The sequence below is a fragment of the Colossoma macropomum genome, unplaced genomic scaffold, assembly GCF_904425465.1.
Source record: "Colossoma macropomum unplaced genomic scaffold, Colossoma_macropomum, whole genome shotgun sequence".
NCBI lineage: Eukaryota > Metazoa > Chordata > Actinopteri > Characiformes > Serrasalmidae > Colossoma > Colossoma macropomum.
Window position 1 is genome coordinate 19,299,697 of NW_023494809.1, and position 18,084 is coordinate 19,317,780.

Consider the following 18,084-nt stretch of genomic DNA (forward strand, 5'->3'; position numbering starts at 1 on the left):
AGTCCACTATCAACACCATATCAACCATGTGGGAAACCACAGCAACCACCTAGCAACACCTTAGCAACCACCTGGGAACTGCTAAAGCACTCTGCATTTTCTAGAATATAACATAATATCGGCTTAACATGACACCCGTGCTTCTTCTGTATCAGAAAGTATAAGCCGACACCGATCTTTATGTGTGTTTGTCCATGTCTGTTCTATTACTTGATAGCTATATTATCCTCGTAGCTCCAACGCAAAGCTAAAAGTTAATGTCAAATTAATGACAAAACTGAAGGGTCAGTGCAACAGTATTCCCGTGAGCTGAGTGTGAGGCCTTGAAAAAGCCTGTTTCTGTAGGATTAGCTTCCACCGTGGCACCACTTCAGCTCGCTGTCAGAGAGATGAAGAGCCATGCCGAGTCTTAAAGTCGACTGCTGGCTCGGCCACTGGCACGATTTCGAAATGAGTAGCTTTATGCTCGCGTAAAAGCACAATTAGCCAAAGCTCTGTGGGAAAACACACATGATAAAGCCAGCCAACTGAGGGCCCAGTTAATTAAGAGCTTTTTCAACAAGTTCATTCAGTTTCTTTTGTGCTGGCTCAGCAGTGGAAAAGTATTATGGGAGATCTCCTGCCCTGAATCCTCTAACATAGCGTGTCTCTATTCTACATTTCCGTCTTTTGTAAAACTATGTGCATTTGATACTTTGATAAACCAAAATATTTGGTACATTTGTCAGTTGAAATATTCTCTTTTTAAGAGCTGTACAAACGTCAGAGAACATTTGTTTAAGTTCTAATCAAAACGGCTACAAAATACAGGTTCTCTATTTTTCTGTGTCAGAAAACATATGTAACAGAAAGTGACACAAAGTTTCGAACACTGAGTGTAATCTCAAATCTGTCAGTATTTAATTTGTCCCCTCTTTATTGTAGTGCACCTACTGCCACTTTAATTCTTCCATCCTTCCAATCTTAAAACCACTCAGTTATAGCTGCATCCTACCAACAAAAGCTCTTCCCAGTAAAGTAACTAACATTATTGCCCTTCAAAGAGACACTAGCATTCACACAAACAACTACCCAAACTCACCTCAGCTGCCTTTCAGATTTCTCTCTAATATGCATTTGAAATGAAGGAGATATTTCTGAGATTGGATATGTCCATCTAAACATTTGCACTAGAGCACCAAAACTGGATATCTTTTTTTTTTCATTTAAACCTACAGAAAATGCACTATTGCTAGGTCACTGTTCAAATTTATGCAACTTTCTGAAATTGACCATGTTAAGATTTTTTTTCAGTCTTATACCTTCTGTTGTAGCATTAGTTCTGATTAAATACTTTGTGGTAAATAAGAATAATGCATGCAAAATAGATGAGTTTTCACCAGTGGTCTCAGACCTTTGGGCTGAGACCACTATATATATATGTATATTCTGCTTTTTCATGACACTGAAAAATAAATAACTTCTTTTTAATGCCGAGTTAAATACTAAATACCTTTTTTTTAGATTATCTGTAACTTATAGTGTTTTAAAGTAAATAATAATCTTTGAGAATTTCATTCATCTGTCATCAATTGTTAATGTACCAAAAGTGTTGGCACTTTTTCCACAGCACTCATTTTAAAGCAAATATTAAGATCATGCAACTTTTTAAAAGCCCAATGTTCTGAACAAGTAATTAATCAAAGCTTTAGAATCGAAATACCAGCATGTGTGCGTGTGTGTGTGGGATGTGAAATACCAGCATGTGAGGTGATATTAAATGTCTCATTCATCATTACAGTCCAGATCCAACTGGGCTGTGCGAGAGCCAGAGACCCACCACACAGAGAGAGAGAACATGTCTCAGTGATGACCTTTGTGGGAAAGGTTCTCTGTCTCTCTCCTGGCTAGAAGACTCAATGGCAACTACAGCCAGTGCTACTCTTTTTTCAGTCAGAAGATTTTCCTTGGGTCTAAATGGCCACATAAGGAATTCAGATTTCAGAAAAAGTGCTCTTTTCTGTTTTTTCAGGAAAACTCAATTGTGCTGAATGTGTTCAGGAAATAATGTCACTATTCCCAGCACTTACTGTGTAAAATGTAAGGCTTCAGTTCTGTGCAGAGGTCAGAGAGCACCCTTCATTTATTTAAATCCTAGTCAGAATAACCATTACATACAGGTCATTCATTTTTCAGGAGATATTTCTGAGGAGATTAGATGTAAGATAATCCACTTGCATAAGGAAGGAGAAAGTCTAGGAAAATTAAGTGGAAAAAAAAAACCTTTCCAAACTGGAGTTCAAAAAAGGATTAAACGATACAGAGAAAATGGGACTCCTAACAGCCACCAAAAAGACCTGGAAGACCACCAAAACTGTCCCATCAGATAAACAGCACTTAAAGCTTTCATCTTTGAGAGAGAGGGGAAAATCAAGCTCCACTCTTAATTCAGGTCTGAAAAAATCCACAGCCATCCTTCCACTGTGAGAAGACAAATCAACACTATGAGTCTAAAAGGATGTGTAGCTGTCAATAAGCCCTCACTGAGAAAAGAAAACAGAGAAACAAAGAAGCCGATGATGTTCTCAAAACAATGAACTGACCACCCCAGAGTCCAGACCTCAACATCACTGAATGTGTTTGAGATTATGTTGATGGTATAAAACAGGAAATACAACCAACTTCTAAGACTGAACTGAGGTGTGGAATAATATCCCTGCAACAGAAACAAGTCTCCTGAAAAGAATGGACACTGTAATAAAGGAAGAAGCTGAACACAATGAATACTGAAATTTTTGATATTACATTTAGCTATTGAGCTTCTGGTTAATTTGAACATGCTAAATATATGCTTTCTGCATGTTTTACCTGTAAATTAAGATAAACGAAGGGTGGTCTCTGACTTTTGCTCAGTAGTGTACACTGTCAGTACATACATAATCAAAGCCCTATGCAAAAAATCTGACAGTATGACTCCATATAGTGTTACCCTGCAGCTCTACCAGCACCTCTTTCCATGTGACAGACATGTAGGAGTGTATCTGGAGCCTTTACACTCAGTGGAATAGTTAATTGCAGTTGATAAGGCATTTCCCATAGGGCCCCTCTCCAAAGAATCCACTCAGACAGAGAGACGGGACGTGCGAGGCAGGCCGGTGTTGAGTGAGGGAAGAAGAGAGAGTTTCTCAGTGTGTGGATGTCCTGGGTTAATCCTGCTATTTGTCATGCTTTCTTCTCTTTTAAGGTGCATGTCCATCTTCCCCCTCACATACTATGAGGGTAACACAATAGCAGCATGAGAATTACTGCACTGGGTTTAGTGTAACATACATGCCTACGGGCAGGGATAGGGGTCAGAGTATGGACAGATACTTACAGCTTTAAATTTGTGTTGCTGTTCCTCACTGTCATATTCTGAGTTATCATCTTTAAAGAACCTACCGACTACCGACTTTCCAAGTTTCTGAATAATTCAGTCATTGATACGTAAACAAAGAGGCATTCGGAGTTGTTTGATGTGAAGTAGAGCAGTATACAAAAAAAAAAATCACAGGTATTTTTTAAGTGGTGGTGATAGGAGCGAGGCATCATGATAGCTATTTACTATCCAAAATGACCAGCCAACCTTCTAATTTTTTTTATATGTAATGCTAATAATTGTAAAATAGTAGTAAATCTGAAAAAAAAATGCATGTATTCAAAAACATGTGTAGGTCACAAAAAGGTTTTAGGCCAAAACCTTTGTACTTACTGGCTACTTTTTGAGCTCACTGAATGTTATTTGTCCAGTATATATGCATACAGTTACAAGCTGTAATCCATTTGAGGCTACAAAATTTTAATGCCCCCCTCTACCCCTTTCATCATTGATCTGGACCACTGTTGACCAGATATTATTTGGGTATTTGTCCATTCTCATCACAGCAGTGACACCGCTAGGTTGAGGGCGGTCCACAACCCAAAAATATCCAGCCAAGGGTACCTCTGTGGTCAGCAGCTGACCATGGATGAAGGACTAGAGGATGACTAACACAAGCTGTGCATCAGCAGATGAGCTACAGTTTCTAACCAGCAAGGTAGAGTTACTAGGGGAGGTTTCTATTAAAGTGACCAGGAAGTGTAATATTACTGGTAATATTATATAGTATGTGGCACATTATATGGTATATAATAAAATAGTAGTTTGTTAGGTTTCAGTTAGGTATTCAGAAAAGATAGCCAGCTATTCACAGCTATTTTTCACAGCTGTCTAAATCACAGCCTTCAGTACTGGGAGAAAATGAGCCAACATGACCTCTGTGCTCTTAGTAAAAGTTCTTAGTAAATTCTCACAAGGTCATCATGATTCAGAACAAAACTCATCTGGTTTGCTGAAGGCCGTGTTCGGTTCTACCTGATCAAACATGCCCGCTGGGCGTTTGGACGAAGGCCCGGGTCTAAACCTGCTGCGTGTGAGAGAGAAGCTCTACAGAAGAGCAGCTGTGTGGTGAAGAGAAGCAGGAGACTCTTCGTATTTCTTCTCCTCTGTTCTTGAGTTCTGTAATTGCTGCCAGAACTGTGCTCTTTCAGCACCTGCTGACAGTGAACAGGAGAAACTATGCTGACATGTTACAAGGATGTGTCCAGTGTCAAGAACATAGTATGGTTTTCCTCATAGTCTGCCTTATGGAGCAGGGTGATAAGGCCAGAAGATCCAAAGAAGAACCAGAGATGAAAAAAAGTAGTTTAACCTTCTGGGATCCACTAACTCGCCTGCACGTCAAATTCAATGTTTCTGTATAGGTTTCTCTGTCTTTGTGATAATATAGCATAGAAATAGAGTCCAGTCTGCTCTTTTGATTCCATCTTATTGCAAGATCATATGTGACTCACATCTGGAGTTATGAGACTATGATAAGGGGTTGGGATACACGTCATCGGTGTCTCACCTTGTGTAATTGGTGGATTTGTGAGTCCGTCTACATTTTGTGTGAGACTGACCAGTGAACACTCAGGAAATGACTAAAGACTTACCCATCATGTTGGAAACCCTTCATTCTTCATTCAGTCGTCATCGGAGACACATAGCATGCAAAAAGTTGCTGTAGTGGTTTTGGAAAGTAGTGACAAACATAACAGAGCATTTTAATATGAAACATATGGGTATGTTATAGTTAAAGGCGCATTTAAGAAGACATGCAAAAATCTAGAAAATGCCCTCAGACTCCAGAGGGTTAATAATATTGAAAGTTATTCATAGTTCAGTACTGGAAATAGTGACTTGAGCAGCTAAGAATAAAATGACAATTGTTATTTAGCAACTAGTTGTCTGTGGTGTGATACAGGCGAAGAAAGTTTCAGGTTATCCGACATAGAATGCTATCAGATTGTGTTGTCAGAATTAACTGTTGAATAATGACAATTATCACAAATTATTATATTCGTTTCTCAGTGCTCAATGAACAGTATTTGTCCACGTCGAACTTCTGACCGTTTTGCTTGCTGCAATTTCAGCATTGAAGTAGCTAGCTGAAGGTCCAAACTGTCACTCTGGTTTGCGCTGTTGTGAGTGAATGGCTAGACTTCTTCTCTTTTCCTGACTAGCAAGCAAAATGTGTCCATTGCCACCTACAGAAGTAGCAGTTGTATAACGATCAATCCTTTGCTGCTGATGCTAGACTGAGGAACGGAACCGCATCAGTGTTAGATTTTGATAATTATTGTCATTTGTAATACAATGATTAGTTCCAACCAGACAGTCTGATTGTCTGAAAAGTGTTTTAGTTATGTTCTTAAATTTGACAACAGCATGCTTTTTCATCTGACCAGTGGTTTCTGAGTAACAACAGTGGTCACTGTAGTCTAAGCTGCTGGAACTGCATTTTTGGTGGTTAAAAACTGGCAATACGGAAACAACATTCTGGGCTTTTTTGTTTTATTTTTTCTTTCCTTTACAAAACTGTTGTATAAAAGCAATAAAACATTCGAGGGAATGACATCACAGCTGTTATTGGGATGCTGGCACACTCAAGTTGTATTTCTGAAGTGGGAATTCCACTGATTATTCAACATTTCTGCAGAAGTAACTAGTTAAGATGTAAACAAAGTCAGAGTGGTTTGATGTGAAATGCTCCACTTTAGAGAAACTTGCCGAGTCAGAATTGTTCACAGTGGTGATGATAGGAAGAATCTGAAGAGTTTAATGCCTCTAAAGACCCCCCTCACAGAAAGTTATTACATAAAACAGTTACAAATATGTTACCAGATGTCTGAGACATTGTTTTGAGAAGGTTTTGTCCTAAAACACATAGAAAATACATTGATGTCTTGTGCATGCAACATAGTTTCCAAGGAAAACTTTGGTGTTTTTCCTATGTACCAATATTTTATGAATATTGAAATTACATATAAAAACTCAGAAGACACATGTAGGTTCACTGGTCATTGTAAATTTCTCTAGAATCAACCATGTTTAATTCTTCTTCTAATTGCTGAGTTCTATCTTGTTTTCCCGTGTTTTCTTCTCTGTTCTTTTTAGCGTTCTTTGGTCTCTGTTGGTTTTCTGGGTCCATCCTCTTTGCTGTGGTCAGGATGTAGCTTCTTCCTCCATCCGTGCTCTTCCTGGCCATGTTGTCATTTCTCTAACCATACAGCTGTGGGCTAATCGCTATCTCACTGCTAATTGCAGTATGAGCGTAGAGCTGCATGTGTGTGTGAGGAGGTGGGTCAGGATGTGTGTGTGTGGCTCGCCTCATCTCTTCCTCTCCTCACACACACAGCTGAGAGCTCTTATCTCCTGCGCTCTTCCACCAGACAGTGAGCAATTACAAACCTTCTGGATCTTTTTATTCACAGTTGAACTTTGTCACTGATCCAGAATCAGCTTCAGTTCCCCAGGCCTAGCATTAATCATGATTAAACAGACGGGAAAACTGTACTCAGATCAGTGACATCATCTACCAATACCTCTTTCCCATATTTCACTTTCTCTGCCTGCCCTGCACATATTTACTAATCTTGACCTTCTGATTAGACCAAGGCACGCACTCAATAAAGATGTGGTAAAAACAACACATATTCCCTGTTTACTCCTGGTCATTTCAAGTGACTTGTATCTGGATTGTAACCTGATACAATTTTGTCCACATGCAATTTACACTTGATAGTCAAATGTGTCTCCAGTTAGTCAGACTGAAAGTCTTATTGCTGAATGGCACAAATCAGCTCGTATACAAGAACGAGTTGACTGTGCTGTTTCTCATTTTTCATTTTACCTTTTCTATTTAAACAGTGCTTGCCTCTTTAAAAAATAGCAGTTTTACATGCTGTTATTTGTTTTTGTATACAAGCTGCACTGCAAAAATGTTCCAATAAACAAGAAAAACTACGTTGAAAATGAGGTTTAAGCAAAAAAAAAAAAATCTGCCATTGCGGTAAGCAAAATTTACCTGGTATGATTTTTTAAAAATAGGCTGATATTTAGCATCTAAGGTTCTGTTTCCATGCACAATAATCACATACAGTGACTAAAGTATATTTCTCACATTCAGGTCTTGGTAAGATTATTTTGCTAGTAATCTGTTTTCATGAGCTATGTCTGCTAACCAAATGAGGCTCACAAAAAAGGTTAAATTATACAACTTGAGCCTATAATTTCAGTACTACAAAGGGTTTTAAATAACACTAACTGCCATCAGATGTTCCATGAAGTAAGATAATGTAAGAGGAGGCTACTTCATTTAACCCCTTAAAATGCCAGGACCTGCTGGTGGGCCCAAAGTTTTATTACACCCCTGAAACTATTACACGACCTCTATGACCTGAGAATAGCTCAACCAGTTTGCACTGGAGTCCCTGTAGTTACTGAATAATCAGCTTTAGTATGTAATAAGCCTGGGATTTTAATGGGTTAATATCATAAATACTCATACAGTAATCATAAATCACTAAATTTGCTAAATTAGTAAACAATGAAAGGGGCAGAACTGCTATTTTGCGCTTTTGCCTAATTGCATAGAATACTGTAAGGAGATTATTATAATGAAGTACTAACTCTGATTTACTAAGACTGATAGTACTGATTTTAACACCTTTGAGAAAAGCTTGTCTTATTTTTGCTGCTAATTTGGCTAACACTGTTTGTGCTCAGAGAGAAAAGGGAGAGTTTTTAAAGACATTTGTTTATTTTTGATGAAAAAAATAAAACGCTTATAATGTAATAATATATGATATAATAATCTGCCATGTGACATTATTATTAATTTGATTAAGGAAATAAAAAAATTAAAACTAAATGCTTTTAGAAATGATGTTTAAACTGCGATTTCCTAAAACTTGGGGTAGATTTTACACTATCAAATAATGATCTGACAGTTTTATTTTTCAAATGATTGTTAAAAGCACATATTGAAACTCTTTGCCTCTGCAATCTCTGTTTTACTAAAACTACTCTTTGCATCATTTTTTCTTGAACAAGTTTGCTGTGAGGATTTGATTACATTCAGCTATAAGAGTGAGGTTATTAGTGAGGTCAGGTACTGATGTTGGATAATTAGTTCTGTATCACTCCAGCTCATCCCAAAGTTATAGTATAGAGCTCCATCACTTCAGAGAGCACATGCTGGGGAGGCTTTATACCCACTTGGCATTGTGCTTGATGACCAACTGAGTATGCCTGTGTCAGAAATAGGTGCACTTTAAAGTAGCTGAATTCACTGGATACTTTTGGACAAGTAGCACATCTAAGATGCTTTCGCTTGCCAAGATGTCATTTTTCTGTATTGAACCATGACCTTGAAGCAGTTAACAGATTTTGACCCGTCTCCATCTCTCTCTATGTATCTCTCAGAGGATCTGGATGATTTGCGGATGGAAGGGGTCACTGGCCTGGTGCCGTCCGGCAGTAAGTTCAGCCAGGGCCGCAGCTCATACTGCCCAGAGCCTCAGGCCAAAGTTACACTCAACATCTGCTCAAGGTGTGCAAGGTAAATATTTACCCACAAACCCACTGACCTGTCCAAACAGCCCTGCTACTTGAGCCAGGCCTCATCTCTCACCACTGGAGCTGTGTGTGTGTGTGTGTGTGTGTTATATGTGTATGTATGTGTATGGAAGTTACACAGATATTTTGTCCTGCATGAATCAGCCAGTCAAATCCTGATAAATAACATTACACAACCTCCTCTGGTTAAACTAATCTAGCTCCAATAGGGCTTAAATAAATATAAAAATAAATCCAATTAACAATACAGTCACATGCAAAAGTTTGAACACCACTGGCCAAACTACATGCATTGTTGATTTTCTAAGAGAATTTTCTTTGCACAGGCCACATTTTACGTTCTTTCTATGTAATTTTAAATTCTGCAAAAAATAATTCTGAATGACTTATTTTATTATAAGTGCCCATATAGATTTTTCTCTTGAAATCCACTTTATTGATCATTGATATACCAAAAACATACATTTTTACATGACCATTTTCCAACCTCTCTCTATCCCTCAGAATTAAACAGGCTGTTTTTGTTACTGTGCAGTTAAGACTGAAATATGTAAATGAGCTCTGTTCTTATTGGCTGCCCTATATCTGGGTTGCAGCAGTCTTCAGCGTGAGCAGGTGGGGCAAAACTGCTGTAGGCTGAGTATGCAAATGAGGTGTTTTTCGTGACATCGCAACAGCAAAAGAATTCAAAATTCAAGAATTTGTAGCTTCCATATATGGACGTTTTGAACGGGGAAGAAAACGGTAAGTTTTCAAAGTTTAACAGTGTTTACATACTACATCAAACTTTCTAACTTGAAGAAAAAGCAAGCACAGTTTAGTTCTAATGATATGGGCCTTTCAAGAAGTTGTGTTATTTTATATAGAGTAACTTATACAATGCAGTGCCTGTTGTAGACTAGACAACAAGGTATTTTAGATGTGTTTAGGCAACAGTAACAAGTTACGAGATATAATAATATACTGTAATTATCTTTCCAGTATTTTTTGCGATCTTCTTCAAGATTTGATCATCGCTTCTGAAGTATAAAGCATTTTGGCTTTTATTTTTATTATAACTTCATTCATGATGTTCTACAGCTTTCTCAGTCATCGAGGAAACATCTACAGCTGTTTGTCATTCTGGAAACATCTAACATTTCTTCTTAAAAAGACTGTTAAGAAGAACAAGCCTTCCTAACAAGATTTTGAAGTTAATGCTGCACAGGATAAGCATATTAGAATTATTTGATATCTACAACCATTTTGTTTTTATATTGCTGAAAATATTCATCCCAAACTTTTGAATATGGTTTCTTTTGAACTGTAGTGTACCAACATAAGCCTTCTCTTAGTTATAACATTTGTGCTTCATTTTCGTTACTGGTCTTGTCGCGTGCTGTGTTGTTATTGTTATTGTTAGTGTGCCCTGTGCTGGAAAGCTGACTCGAACATTCAGTCTATGACCTTTCATTCCAGACCATCTGTAGCAATTTTGGGGAAATTGCTTTATCCTGAACTAAATTACATCACAAAACATCCACTAGGTAAACTAATTTAGCTTCAAAATACACTCTAGAATAACCTTTACATCATATAATGCTGTGTAATGTTGCATTTATTTAGTAATTAGTAACAATATTTGCGTTAAATACAACAGTTTTTAATTCAAAATTCAGTTGATGTGAACTGTCATATATGTGTGTCAAGTATTTTCCAACAGCTTCAAACGTTCCTCAGCCAATCAGATTTCCGAGCTGGAACTATCCATTGTATAAAGTGCTTTTTATCACTTTTCAGAAAGACACACTTTTCAAGTACTGTGAAGGAGCTCTTCTTTGTACTCCACAGCTCTCAGCACACCATAGATAGTGCTAACTGTCTCCAAACAGAGGCAACAGAGTACATTCTAGCTTTTATCTCCAGACTGCACACCTTTTAGACAAGAACACGTATCTAAAGTGCATTCCAGATCTACTCATCTTCGGAAGAACGACACAAACTGCTCTGACCCAGATAGGCATCCAGCATGAACTGTGACAAAGCTCAGATATAAGCTAAATGTGATAATCTCTGCACAACTGCATCCAGCATCCTGCTTAGCCTGTGGAAGATGCCATAAGAGTATTTTATCAACCAGATTATGGCCACACAAGCGCATACTTAAAAACAATAGTACTAATTGTGATGATATAGGCCTGCACTGAGAAAACAATGCTATAAACCCTGATATTATACACCATAATAGTGTATTTTAAGTGGACACAAATGCTGATACAAGCTTGATTTTACTCGTTTTCCCCCTCATCAGGCTTCCTGTTCAGCCATGCTACATTTTCGCACTGCTTGCTGGCTGCTGATGCCGTGGTGGATAAGGCCATATTTTCTGATGGTCAGATGGCTGACGTGTTCCAGTCTGTGTAGTCCTCTCTTTGGGCTTTGGCAGCATCTTTGCACTGAAAAAATGCAATGAGTTTACTTAATTGAAATGTGTATTTGTGTGTATGTGGATCCACATGAATGACATACAGTAAGGCTAAATAAGTATCCTGACAATTACATTGTTGTTATTTAATATACTTTCTGTGCATTTATCCACCTCAGCACATGTCTTTTAGGTTTGTATTTATGAATATGAATAAAAATGTATGTATTCAAAAGCATAAACAAAGAAATATTTAATCCCTTAAATGGCTCAGAAGCCACTGAAGTTTTACTATACACTTGTATAAAAGAATATCTCAGCCAGTTTGCATTGTAGTTCATGTAGTTACTGACAAATACTTGCATGTAATAAACCTGGGATATTAAGGGGTTAAAAAGCCAAATTGATAGTATTTATGGGTTACATTAAATATGCTAAGTAAATGTTGCATAATATAAATCAAACTGTAGATTTTAAAGCTGCAAAAAAATATATTTTTAGTGTAAACTGCACCTGGTTCCGTTATGAAACGACGTGGTCATTGGTTGGAAAGATTCCAACAAGTAGCTTCCCTAAAGTTCTGAGGGACAACATTATTAAACAACACTCGAACGAAAGTAGCTACAGAGCTACATCAAAGACTTTAATCGTTTCGGTCAGTACAACAGTATGCAAGTGGAAAGTTCAAGGAATCACAACTAAAAATCCCTGGACAAGATTTCACAATGTGCTCTCCAACTAACAATAAGGAAGGTAAGAGAGAATCCAGTAGTGACTTACGAGATGGCCTGAAAGCAGCAGGAACAACAGATACTCACAGAACAATAAGCAGTGAACTGCATCACAGTCATCTTCATTCCTACCCTCATGCAAAACTTCTCTGCTGTTGTTTTGGAACAGTGTACCCTGATCAGACAACACAAAAAGAACTCCTAGGCAGTAATTCAGCTTGTCATGTTTGAATAAGGAAGGGTTGCATGTATGGCCCCTAGAACACCAAGGTACAAACAATATAAATGTACCCTCAAAGGTACAGTGATGGTTATACGGTCCAATTGGGTCCTTTAATGATTTTCCAAGGGGAGCATTTGTACATTTTCATAACCGAATTCTTTAAAAAAAGAACAAGAAAATAAAAAGGCTGGAGACGAGACAGGATGTGTGGAGTCAATACAGCTTAAAAATGTACCTACAATGGAATGTGGTACAATTATGTTCCCAAACTAAAGGTACTGAAGATATACGCTGGAGGGTACCACCCCAGTGACAAGAGGGGTACTGCCCCACTGACAGTTTAGTATCTTTTTTTTGAGAGTATGGGGAGAACATGGATGCTTCACCAGGACAATGATACCAAGAAAGTCAAGATGCTTGGATGGCCTAGCCAGCCTCCTGACATGCATTGAAAATTGACAAATTGCCAACTGACTTTGTTTATGCTTATGAATACACATTTTTACAAAGTCAAAAGACATTATGTCTGTACATGGATGTAGTGGATATGTGCACTGGAATTATGTTAAATGACAAAAACAAACTTGTTTCACCTCACTGTGTATGATATCATCACTACCAACTGTTGTTTGATTGATCATATCATTATGCCTTCTTCTGTGCTTCTGTCACAGGACTGACATCATTCAAAGTTCCATCTGTGTAAAGTAAAGCAATTCCTTCTGTTACAGTGCAGCAAACAGTATCAACCTCTACTCTTCCTGTAGTGTATTACAGTCTGTCAGAGTGACTGCATGTGTGCCATATGAACATTACCTAGCACTTTAGTATTATAGCCCTAAAACCCTGTTTTGTTGTTCAGTTGTCCTGCTTTTCGTTCATAGCACTATTTTTTTTTTTTGAGAATGTGCTCGTGAGTCACACACTGGCCGTTATCTGGTTTATGGGGCACATATGTTCTCCGCAGGCTCAGCAGGATGCTGAATGCAGTCAAGCAGATATTATCACACAGGAGTTCAGTAACTTACATCCGAGTTTTGTCACGGTTCATGCTGGATCCTTGTCTGGGTCAGAGCCAGCTGCAATTCTGACTGCAAGAGATGAACAGCACTAGAGCCCTGAATTCTGGATTTTTTGTAGGTTGTGACTGAACAACTGCGTGTATTTGTGTTGAAAACCTACTTAAATAATATGATACCAGCCTGACACTACACGTGTATTGAAAGCAGGGAATTTTTATTGAAAATAAATTCCCCAATAAACCCGGGACCATTCTAAACAATACAGTTTACAACAGTGGATAACAGTGTGTAGAACTGCAGCATTCTACAATGAAACTTTAATTTACTTTTTGGTATTTTGGTGAGGTTGCTAGTCTTATGATATTAATTCAGTGCACAGCAGTGTTAACTTGCATGTAGCAATATTCATATTTCATAGACCAATTAATATTTTTGTTTACCACAAGATATGATGACTGCGATTTTCAAAAACACTGGTCAATTTTCCTATAGAGATAAACGGCTTAGAGTTCCCAATGTGGGCATAGCACCAACTGCAGAATAGATAGTATTCGCAAAACCTGGAAGAAGCTCGCTGCAGCCATATTGTTGAAGTTCTGTCAGCATACTGTGAATGAGCAGTCAACGCTGGCTTTGACATCCAAATCCAGATATCAAGAAAAAGTCAGTTTGGTTGAAGGTATTGATCTGTACAAAACTGATACATAATCTTAGAGTCCTGAATATGCATTATTGCCCATGATAACATATCCAAACATTACTGCATTACTATCCAAAATACTGCAGCAGCAAACACATTGCAGGAGCTAAATTCATACACATCGCTAGAATCGTTTATTCTGTCTGTGGAAGGGTCATCGATATTCTGTGTACACCGTCAAAAATCATCATCTTCACAAACGTGAATAGAGTAATAGTGACCTATTTATTTTTGATGGGTTTAATCAGTGTTGACTTAAGTTTCATGAGCCCTGCTAACGTTCTGCCATTAACTGCATCTACTGTCTCGCCAAAGCAAGAGGCCTAGACATAAATAATTAGATCACACAAGTCAGTCATCAGTCAGTGTCATCTGTCAACAGTTACCTGTTCTTAACAAAAAGACAAAGCTGCAAAACCCATCCTTCACTACACTGGCTGAGAAGACCCAATAAACTGCAAATAAAACCAAGCTGAAAAAACAGAAAACACTATCAAAATGACAACATATTTTACAAATGTGCTGCAAATTCATGGATGCTCTATAAACACTTTCATGAAAATGCCTACAGCAACACTACATTTCACAAATGCACTGCATACACAGAAAACACAGACGTTGGAGCCATTCAAACGTTTAAAGTGTAAATATTCACCAGTAGAAGTAAGGTTGAATTTCCCTAGTTTCTATATAGTGCATTTATGTAAGTCATGAAACTATGGCTTCCAGATCGAAATTGTGCACTAAATGTTAAATAGGGAGTTGTGCCCCCTATTGCTGAACACAAATGGCTTTCTTTTAGTCATATAATGCAGAATTTGTTGTTGAACTTTATTTCATGACCTACGTAGTGCACTACATAGGAAGCCCGGAGCCATTTAAGGTTCAGCCTAAGTTAGCCTTTATTTGAACAGATTTGGTTTGAACTAATTTCACTATTGTAAAGGGAATTAGCTGTAGAGTGTTACTGTAAATGTTCAAATAGTAACACCAGATTAACTGATAACTAAAGCCATGACATGTCAGATAGCTAACCAGCCAGCAAAGTTTATCATGACCGCACTGTGAGTCTCTGTGGTCTAATCAACTTCTGTCAGCGATTTTCCATCACAGATATTCCGTCCTCTTTGAGTCTTTGTGGAACGGATGTAGTCATGTTGATGAACGTTTTCTGAATTTGCATCGCATTTATGAGTTTGCAGTGCATTTATAATTGTACTGTGCACAGAGTTTTGTCAGCCATCATACTTCAGCCAACAGTCTAACAGTGACAAAATGATCAGTCTGAAAGTTTTTCAATTTTATTCTCCCTATACAAAGGCTTCTCCTTCACTGGCTCTGCTCTTCAGCCTCTTTCTCCTCACATCGTCAGACAGCCGGGTTGCTGAAAAAGCTTCAAAAAGCTTTTGTTTTTTTGTTGTTGTTGCTGTTGTCACTACAACCATGAACCATCACAGCACGGCAGTATTTCATTTGGCAATTGAATACTATCTATAACAATGACACTTCAGAGGTCTATTGACAGATGTTTCCAGAAGAGAGTGAGGGGCATATTGGAAATTCAGTTTTAAAGGGCCCATATCTTACATTCATCTTGTAATGAGGTCCAGTCATTACATTTGTGTGGTTTTATCTACCAAAACCAGTCATCATTAATTTTTACATGGCTATTTTCCAACCTCCGTTTATCCCTTAGTAACCAGGCTGTTTTTGCTTCTGTGCCTTCAAGACTGATATACAGTCGTATGCAAAAGTTTGGGCATCTCTGGTCAAGTGGCATGTTTAAGTTAGCACATCCACACACTCCTGGACATTTAAATATTGTTTATTTGCTGAATTTAACATATTAGAGGAAACACATACGACATAAAATGTGGCTTGTGCAAAAGTTATGGCACATTTCATATTTTATGTTGTACTTTTCCCAGTACGTTAAATAGTTGTGCACTCATTTCCAAAAAAATGCTATATTTAAGATAATGAACAAGATATGTAATTTGGCTGGGGGTGTTTAAACCTTTGCACATGACAGTATTTAAATGGCCTCTGTTCTGATTGGCTGTCCTGTAAATAAGCAGCCCAAGCTGAAGCACTTCTTATAACTTCAGAGTGAGTGGGGCTAAACTGCTGTAGGCTGAATAGGTGGGTAAATGTAAATGAGTTGATTTTTGTGACAGTGATTTCAGAATAGGCTGTTTTTGCAGCTTAGTTTCCATATATAGACTGTACAGCTTGGGCAATAAATGGTATATTTTGAAACTTTGGCAATACTTACATAGTACATCAAGCTCTCATTTCAAGAAACTAAAAAATTCCAATTTTCAGGATACAGGTCCTTTAAGTTTCCAAGCAGTGTTCCTGATTTTTCCCATATTGTATTGAAATCCCTACGAACGAAACACGGTTAGAGCTTGTGTAATATAACTCCGACTCTGGCCGTAGCCAGATGACTGTCAGAGTATGAGAGCTGAAAGTGCTAGACAGTGAGAAAGCAAATCTTATTCATTTCTTCCAGTGTGTTCTGACACATGTAGACAAGAGCAGACATGAGCAATGAGCTTTAGCGAGCAGAGAGAGGAAAAAAGACAGAACTGCACAAAAGCCTTTATGCTGTATGCTTCAGATGTGTTTACAGATTTGCTGTAGAGGTTATAGAGATGGCTGGATCTCTTTCCAGCTCTCTTGCTCTCTCTTCCTTTCTCTTTATCTCTCTTCCATTCACACCCACACACTCACTCTTGCGCTCTCTCTGGGCGTGTGACTACTTGGTGGACACAAGCAGCATTCCTCACATTCTCCCCCACACACACTGAGACCCTTTTGTCTGCCTGTGGAAGGATGGGTGTCATCCAGTGTAGGCCATAAACATCGTCAGGTACATGTTTTAAGTTGTAATGGTGTCATTTACTGTCGTGATCCTTGGGGGTCCCACTTATTAAATGGTTTTGGTTACCGGTCATTTAAAGAGCCTATAACATGGAAAGAATTTTCAGAAACATTTCACTTCTGCTACATAACTGTATCATGAACATGTCATGGCAGATGTTGGGTGCTTTCATGTCACAGATTTCGTTCAGTAGTATAAGAGTGTTGTGTTACCATTACTGGCAACAGTCATACACATCAGATTAGCATGTTAGTTTTAACTTTGCCTGTGCTCTGATAGAGCTCATCTGGTCAGCTTCTACACCTGCTACAGCTACAACCCTGCAGGTGGATGAAGACCAATACCTTGTTGGTCCACCTTGTAGATATAAAGTCAGAGTCTCTAGTTTGTCTGTTGCTGTACAGTTTTTGTCGGTCATCCTCTAGTCCTTCATCAGTGGTCCCAGGTCGCTGCCCACAGGGTGCTATTGGCTGGATGTTTTTGGTTGGTGGACTATTCTCAGTCCAGCAGTGACACTGAGGTGTTTTAAAAACTCCAGCAGCACTGCTGTGTCTGATCAACTCAGACCAGCGCAACACACACTAACACAGCACCACCATATCAGTGTTACTGCAGTGCTGAGAATGATCCTCCACCCAAATAGTACCTACTCTGTGGAAGTCCTGACCATTGAAGAACAGGGTAAAAGGGGGCTAACAAAGTATGCAGAGAAACAGATGGACTACAGTCTGTAATTGTAAAACTACAAACTACAAAGTGCACCTATGTGGTAAGTGGAGCTGATGAAATTTTCAATGAGTGTAGATACAATTATGTGTACTTAATGAAGTGACCACAGAGTGTATGTGGATGCTTTAGATTCTTATTCTCCAGCTTCTTATTTTAATTTTCCATTCTACCTTAAATAGTGCTGCAGTTACATTCAGAAACAGAGCCTGTTTAGTCCTAGAAGATAAAGAGACATTGAAAAATGGTCATGTAAAAATAGAATAGGACTATTTGGTAAATAATTTGACATGATTATAAGTGGGGAAAATGAAACACAAAAAAAAATGTTAAATATGAGCCCTTTAAATGTACTAGCTGGGCTGCTAGTTTATTGATGCAGGACATTCAGAATTGGTTTAGTGAATACAAAGACCATAATGAATGGTTGCA

General features: G+C 38.2%; 1 protein-coding gene across 1 annotated transcript in view; it reads left to right on the top strand.

Annotated features, from left to right (window-relative positions):
- The window catches only part of cunh8orf34 (chromosome unknown C8orf34 homolog), a 174,881-nt gene that overhangs the window by 104,553 nt on the left and 52,244 nt on the right, over nt 1-18,084 (top strand). The window contains exon 8 of the mRNA XM_036558913.1: nt 8,807-8,942. Coding sequence (XP_036414806.1) covers nt 8,807-8,942 — 136 coding nt within the window. The remainder of the gene's footprint in view (nt 1-8,806; nt 8,943-18,084) is intronic.